Genomic DNA, 8,270 nt, shown 5'->3' with positions numbered 1-8,270 from the left:
GCTCACTAAAGTCAGGGATTGATATTAAAGGGCATGGCATCCATTAACGATAACGAATAAATCCAGCTTTGGTCAACTTATCACATTAGAGTCGCATTGTTAAGAACAAACATATTTTCATTGCATGTTCGACTTCAAAACACCATTGTTAACAATTCTTTTTACACAATTCGGTATTAACTCCTCTGAAGCTCTTCTATTAATTCATAAACAGAAAATCGTTATGATATTTTAAGTCAAAGAACTGATAGTAAAAGCGCTGAGAGAAATTTTTCAAACAACTGTAATACCCCTATTATACTCTCCTAACCAACCGGAGAGGCTGTTCATTGAGTTCGCGCACTGCCCTCAGGACACTTGCAATGTTGCTTTGGCTTCAAAAGTGTACGTAGTCATGCACATAAGGCGTCTCGAGCATTCTTGAACGTCCACCAGAATGTCACACGGCGAGGCGGGCACACGACACGGCCGACCACCACTCCCGGCAAGCGGCGTCGGGACCCGCCGCACCCCGTCACCCGGGGCCTGTCAGTAGGGCCTCCACACCCCGGCCGCGTCCGTGTGCGTGCGGCTCTGCTGCCCCATGAGCCGCTGCGGCACGGCCTGGGACGGGTCCGCTCCCGCCGCCGCCACCGCGTCCCCCTGGCCCATGGGCCGGCCCCCCGCCCCCGCACCCAACCCGTCCCCGCGCGAACCCCCGTTGATCTGTTCCATGGCGCTCTGCAGCTCCCCTCCGTGCAAGTGCAGTTGGTTCTGGCTCACGCTCGTGTACAGCTGCGAGTAGAGCAGGGATGCGGGCAGCACGGGCGTGCTCAAGTAGAGGCCCGCGTTGGGCGCGGACGAGGTGCCGTACGAGCCCTGGCCCACGAGCGAGAAGTTGCCATTGGGCGGCTGTAGGTGGCCCGCGGGGGCGCTGGAGTTGGCCAGCAGCGACGCCGCACCTTGCTGCCCACCGCCCCCGCCGCCTCCGGCCCCGCCTCCGCCGCCGCCGCCCCCGCCGCCTCCGCCGCTTCCCCCGGACATGGGTGAGCCCACAGAGTCGGAGAGGGACCGGGAGAGCGGGAATTCGTTGGTGGTGGAGTTGGCGGAGTAGCGCGCGGCGGCGGGAGGCGTGGGGGAGCGGTCGTGGTGCGGCACGGCGAGCGCGTCCACGGCACCCGCGCCTTTGAGCCGCGCCTCGCCCGTCGACGAGACGGCAAAGTCGGCCGCGGTGCCAGAGGAGACGCCGTTGTCCGGGATCACTGCGGAAACACGATATATGCATGAGGCTCCAAATACGATTCTCCACTCCATGCACGCGTGGCACTCGGCGATTCTCCATGCATGCCGTCGAGGCGCACGCTAAATCATGCAACTCGACTCGGGATGCGGTCGGCTCATGCTCAAAACATATACATGCGTCCCAGCTAGCCACAAACACAGGTGCGAGATGTTCTCTAGCCGAGAGATGGATGCAGCGTTTCGAAGGCTTTCGTAAATCAATAAACCGATCGAATGAAGAATTAAGGTTAAAAAAGGATCATGCATAAAAAAGTGAAGAAATGATGTCTTCTCAATACAAAAATATCCCTCCTGGCGTCTTTAATCATGCCTTATTCACGCCGGCCTCGGAGAAGGCGGGGTTAAGTCCTCGCCTGCCAAACAGGAGGTTGCGGGTTCGAGTCCTGCCTGGTAAGTTACACCAATCCAGGGTATGGTTGTTTGTGTTCGTTAAATTGTTAACACGTTAATAACCCCGATGTAAAAGGCCGTATAGTGCTGTTTTCGGTGGTATGGAAATAAATAATTAATAAATAAATCATCATATCGCTTACACGCACTGAGTACCTATCAATTGTATGTTATACTAAATTTCATATGAGTTGTACATTATGCATTGTTATTTATTTTATATTCACTTCAGTTTTTAATATTGTTACGCACAAAATTCCTTCCACTTTCTTCTTTAGGTAATGATTATTTTTATTATTTATATTTACTCATCGCCGCATTTAGAATTTTGAAGTTAGCCTAATTACAGGCTTATTGCCTTACGGGCTACCTTATTTCCCCAGGCTGAAATAATTGCCTATATGTATATATGTATGGAAGAAAATATATTTTCTTATTATCGAGCCGTTTCTCAACACTGAAAATAGTTTCCACCAAAGACATTTGTTTTTCTCACGTGAATTAAAGATAACATTGTTCTTCAAGAATGACTACTAAGCTAGGAAGAGATGGTATTGGTTTTGACTTCCCTCTGATCTTTAATAGTAGAACAATGCATATCCTAATCATTAGAGTTTGCTTATCCGTTCGTATTAAAAGACATACAACGGCAACGGTAACTTATTGAAATTATTCTTTAGCCCTTAAAACCATAATTCCGTTTTAAAATATAAAAAAAACATGCTGAAAGTTCCGTCCAAAGTTGGAAGAGAGAATATGGCCTCATATTCAACGTTTTTCATATACCTAAAATTACCTACCCATTATATCCCCACTTTATCTTCCGTGTTTAGCTTCACGGAAAAAAATCTATACATATCTATTCTATTTTAATAATAGATGTCACTGCCACTACCAAAATATTCTAACCTTTTTTCTCTATTTTAGTTGATGGAAAAAATCCATATACATATTCTATTTTAGTATCAGGTGACACTGGTAGACTCTTAGTTTACTTTTCATCAGCTCAGTCATGACACCTGCTGAGATATGCTAATGTTAAAGGGATGCAAAATAAACGGTATAATGACATGATATTTATATAATGACATTTATAACCCATATGCTAAGCATTTTATCTAATGATGATAATTGAATAAAAATTATATTTTTTTGGGTTTCTTAAACCAACGGAGAAAACTCGTTCCGAAAAATAATCTCATCCCTGAGACTCGGGCCTGGATAATTGAACTGATAGTAGGGTATGCCACCAATTAAAACATGAGTCATTATCCTTCGGTATAAATTTCGGAGGATATCTGAATTCACGCTCCAGTCAAGTCAAAATTTTTATGCGAATAACAACAAACTGCGAACACATATTTGGAATTTAGCCTTCAAAGCAGATCAATGACTACAATGACTTCAAAGCAGATCAATGACTCCAATGACTTCAAAGCAGGTCAATTATGCATGCCGTGCTCCGATTTTTTGGGGTGGTCTAACAAGAATGTTTTGGCAAATTGATATGGCCTGAAGATCAATTATTTTCACGCGTAACCTTAACATAAGCAATAAGATACAGTTCAATATGGATTCCTCGCGGGTCCTACAATAGATGAAAATGGGAATGGATGGTAAATATGGCATTAGAAACGAATGTTCTAGAAATAACCGCACATTAGCCAGAGGTCTACAAGAGATTCGTCAGATGAGTCTTTGCAGAATCATCCGCAAGAGCTCACGAAGTACCAAAATCTTCCGAAAAAATATCATTCGCCTCCTCTGGGACTTCAACATGCGTTTTACTCTCGACGAAATGAATGGTTTCGCAGTTATTTTGAACAGCACTCGTAATCCTATTTTGATTCCATATGTAATATAGCCACAAACTTCAAAAGCCAAATGTACCCAGCTAGCTATTAATATATCTATTTGGTAGAAGCTGAGAAAATATCAACCTTGCAATGGCAAGCACCGGTAACAAATTGTCCGTACTATGAAACAATACACAAAATGATCATTTCTTTATCATACGTTCTTTGAGATCCGCAGTCACATTCTGAACTCTAACCCAGTAAGTATCCTGATTTCAATGGAGGCACTGTGACAGCACTAGCACGAAATTAGTTGATGCGTAGTTTTCCGCGGCGTTGTCTAGATGATTTCTCCATGTTCCTGGGTTTCACCGCGTGGATTTTCTTTGTGACGACAGTTTCGCCGGTATTCCAACCGGCGTCTTCAGGTCGATGTCGATGATGTCGATCGACCTGAAGACGCCGGTTGGAATACCGGCGAAACTGTCGTCACAAAGAAAATCCACGCGGTGAAACCCAGGAGCATGGAGACATCATCTAGCATGAAATTAATTATTTTCGGGATATGAAATTCAATTGCCAGGAAATTACGATACCCTAACTTTCAAATTACTGGGGTACTCACAAAAGTTTCATTTCTTCGAGAGATTACTACTTCGGACGCGTCCTAAGGATTATCAATCCTAAATAAATATTTTTAAAGTATTTTACTTATATTGGATACAATATTTATCCCATTTCATGGAATGAAGCACCAAAAAACGAACCCTAATGACTATTTAAAAGCGTATATATCAAAAAGAGTCGCCAGAATTATTCAAATAAAAGTTGTCAAACAATTCCCTATGAATTAGATACAACTACACATTCTCTCCCACGCATCGATATTCAATTTCATCCTGTTTAACTTTCGATTAAGAAATTCTCATTTATAGGTTAATTGTTTAACGCGGGATTTTTAATTGCATTTAGCATGAAATACAATGATTACAAACATCATCGGACAGCAATTTAGTAAGCAACGTTGATAAACTTTGGAATACGGGAATAAATTATAAGTAACAATAATAATAATTATTGGTTTCTAAAATATCTTTGCATCAGTTATAATGAAGCGTTCTTCACTTCCTGTGTGCCTATCTTCCATCTCAAAAAATCTCATGATAATGCCGACTGATGCTGACTTCTAAAGTTTAAGGAATATTTCAACCCGCGGTGGTACATGTTTAAACTAACAAAATGCCACGTGTACAAAATACAAATTACCTAACAAATAAAAACACAAATTTCATACAAATTAAATTACAAATTACAAAACCAAAGTATGACCACTCGGGCGATAGTGATGTGTCTCCTTAAAATGCAATATTTGAATGGCTCTTTCTGATTACAAGATTACACCGTAAATGTAGATCATGGTAAGATTACGGGAGTCTCTTGTGGCTTTATAAGGCATCCTTAGGACTGCCCTAGATTTTATCTTAGCGCACAGCGTTGGATTGACCAAAGCTAAGCGTTCAATCTGATAGACTTGATGATGCACTTTGAAGTCCACTCAAATTAGTTAAAGCAGGGTTAGGGATTTATCGGAAAAATCACTGTCACAGTTGGAGCCCATGCCCACAGGATATGTAACTTGCACTCCTGTCCTCAAACTAACCCAATCAGCCGATATTTCTGATATAAATTATGCTGATTGCTGAAGTTTTTTTTCAAACACAATCCTTTTCCGGTATCAAAATCATGCATCGCAATCAACTTGCATCAAAAATAATTTTTTTTCGATTACATTTCTGTGAAAAATATATAAATGGGCGCACCAAACTTAAGAAGCAACTTAAGGACTGCCATTCCACGTAAATGTAATTTCGTAGAGGAAATTTTAATTTTCACAGAACATTTTATTCGAAAGAAATTAAATGCAAAAAAACAAAGAGTAATCTTATAAAACGTAGCATGCCAAAAAGACAAAGGTTAAGCAATGAAAAAATACCACTGCAGCAGCACTTAAGAGTCTTAAGTAGTTCACATACATTGCATTCAAGTATGAACAGTTATAGTAGTATGGAAAAAATACATACACAATTACCTAATGGTAAGGATGTCGAAAGACGGTGTTACCCGTGGTGAATAATGAAACTATTTTGGAGAAGTCTACCAAGTTTCTTTAATCATGAATAATTTAGGTAGTCTTCTAAGTGCGCTTCTCAGCGCACGATATGGTGGAGAGAAAATTCCACCAAAGAGTAAAGCTTTTCAAGGCGAATGATTTTTTCCCTGTAAATGTTTCGCACAATTTGTGCATTATGGGTGACTTCCGTAAAGTTATCACCGTGGCTAGGCCCGTACTTAAACTAAAGCACTGAAATTTATTGGATTATTAATTCACTGGATGAACTGAAATACGATCGAAAACTATAGCCACGTAGTCCATAAGAAGTATTTTGGATATTAGCAATGAAAACACTTCGTCACTTCAATAATTTATTTAAAAGCTACAACCGGTTTCTGCTGTCACTCCATCATCAAGTACGTAAATACCCTTATTTTATTATAGAGGCATTTATGTACTTGATAATGGCGTGACAGACGAAACCGGTAGTAATATTTTACATAAATTGTGGAAATCATGAAGTGTTTTCATCGTTTATATGGGACCCATCTACCACGTTCAAGCAAGTTTCGATTTAATAGAGTATTTTGGGTTAAAACCGTCGGCGAAAAGGAATTTGGTTTTGCAGCAAGAAGAACTCCATCGCCTTATTTATTTATAACAAGCTCAAGAGACAAAAAGTGCCATAGATGCCGTCATGCTGGAGAATACATATACTTACGAGACGAGATGGTGCTTCCCGAGTTGAAGGCGTCCTGTGTGGAGGAGCCGGCGGCCGAAGCGGCGGTCGTGCCTTGTCCGTTGAGATCGGCGGCTGGGAAGCCGAGCGTAGGCGCGTTGAAGCCACTAGACGGCGCGGCACACCCTCCCAGACCCCCACTCAAGTACGAAGAGTACGGGCTGGTGCCGTAGGTGCCCCAGTGGTGACTGTTGGAAGCGCTCAGCCCAAACGCTTGGCCCATGTCTGAAAAAAATGGAAACAAAATATGCTCTCAATTCTGGAAAAACATTTGTGATGCAGACATGCGGAAATACTAGATTTTGTTTGAATACTATCTTGAAAGAAAGCCATGAGTGATATGTCCCAATTTCATTTTTTGTGGTAAAGAATAGCTTGAAGCCAATTAGCCAGGTATTTCACAAACCAGAAACAATATGTGTTTTACTGGTATTATCGTTTTCAATAAACGTAGAAGGCAATGGTGCGAGCGGAATCCAATTTATTCTGCAATATCTGCGACGAATGAATGACCATAAAATCGGTCTACATTATGATCAGCCCTATAACAGTAACCTGGGGGGAAAACACCCAGGAGCGTATGAAATCTCGCCCCAAAAGTGAACGACTTACATTTGCGACTCGAGACCTTTACTAGAATTCACTTCGATTATAGATAGGGTAGAACATTCGCCGCGACAGGGGCACGCGCAGTCTCAGGCAGTATACATTAGAACAGCGATTGGGGTGCTTTTTCACCTCACGTTACCGTTTGTGTACAGTTTTTATTAGTTTTCCAGTTGTCTTCACTGTTACTTATTTTATTGTAACTCGCAGGTAAGTATCACTTGTAAAGACGAGGACAACAGTGCTGCAGTAGATGGAATAAGCCAGAAATCAGAGGATGAAATCCAGGTGCGCTACGAATTGCGCTATCAGGACGCTTAGATTTACCACGATTTCGGTGGGGTTTTATGCACAGAAAACTCCCTTTGACTATGTATTTTATTTATTGCAATAATGCTGTACGTGCTCTTTTTCTTCTAATAAAACCGAATTTTCTAATTTAAACGAAAGTATTACTAATAATATCCATTTCCGCGGCCGAAATCACTATTCCATTTTTAAGTATTTACGCACTTTGATATCTTTATATAAATAACTTTTTTCACAACTGTAAAACACAACTGTTATTGCCTTAAAGCGTGGTTATTAAACTTTAAATTTCCGTTATATCCACTCAATTTGGTTTAGCATTTATTGAGATATCGTAAATTTACGAAAAAAGTCATTTCGATGATGCGATAATGTGAGCGGAATTTTCTTTTTATTATAGAGGTATTTATTTACGGCCTCCTCGCCCGCCGTTTATGATTCATCCCGAACGTACAACGGGGCCATGAATTATCTAACCCAATGAACTTTGGAAAACATCTTTGTATAACGTGATTCTACATTAAAGAGCGAAAAAAATTACTTACCACAGTAGTCTAACAGTCATAATAGATGAGAGAAACGATTTTTTTCATTGGGGTGTTTTTTCATTCCACCTTACTAGAATAGGGTAAAAAAATAGCGTAACCGTTCTAGGGTTAAATTATCCCAATCAGGCGTCAATGAAATCTTTGTGCCCCTGGATATGAACCCGCTTACCTCCAACCGCCACCGGCATCGTTATCAGTTCAAACAGTTCTTAATCCCTCTTAATTCGAGTGCGTTCACAGATATGCTGATGAAGACGAACCTCTTTTGCAGTAGGACGTGGGCAATGACTTTACTCGAAAAACTTCGACGGAAATCTCTTATCCGTGCCTTTTAAGAGATTTTTTACTGTGGATAAATACTATAGAATTTCACTTGCAAGAAAAGTATTTTAAAATTGACGGTTGATTCATAGGCGGATCCAGGGGGGGGGCAGGGGGGCACGTGCCCCCCCCAGACCCTCAAAAATATGCAAGATTTTTAATACGGT

General features: G+C 41.4%; 1 protein-coding gene across 1 annotated transcript in view; it reads right to left on the bottom strand.

Moving 5' to 3' along the window:
• Nucleotides 1-528: 528 nt before the first annotated feature.
• The window catches only part of LOC124171147 (glycine-rich cell wall structural protein 1-like), a 45,851-nt gene continuing 38,109 nt past the window's right edge, over nt 529-8,270 (bottom strand). Inside the window, exons 3-4 of the mRNA XM_046550285.1 lie at nt 6,302-6,544; nt 529-1,241 (exon numbers count right to left, since the gene is read on the bottom strand). Of these exons, the coding sequence (XP_046406241.1) occupies nt 529-1,241; nt 6,302-6,544 (956 nt within the window). The remainder of the gene's footprint in view (nt 1,242-6,301; nt 6,545-8,270) is intronic.

The sequence above is a fragment of the Ischnura elegans genome, chromosome X, assembly GCF_921293095.1.
Source record: "Ischnura elegans chromosome X, ioIscEleg1.1, whole genome shotgun sequence".
NCBI classification, from domain to species: Eukaryota; Metazoa; Arthropoda; class Insecta; order Odonata; family Coenagrionidae; genus Ischnura; species Ischnura elegans.
This window is presented reverse-complemented; position numbering and strand designations above follow the sequence as displayed.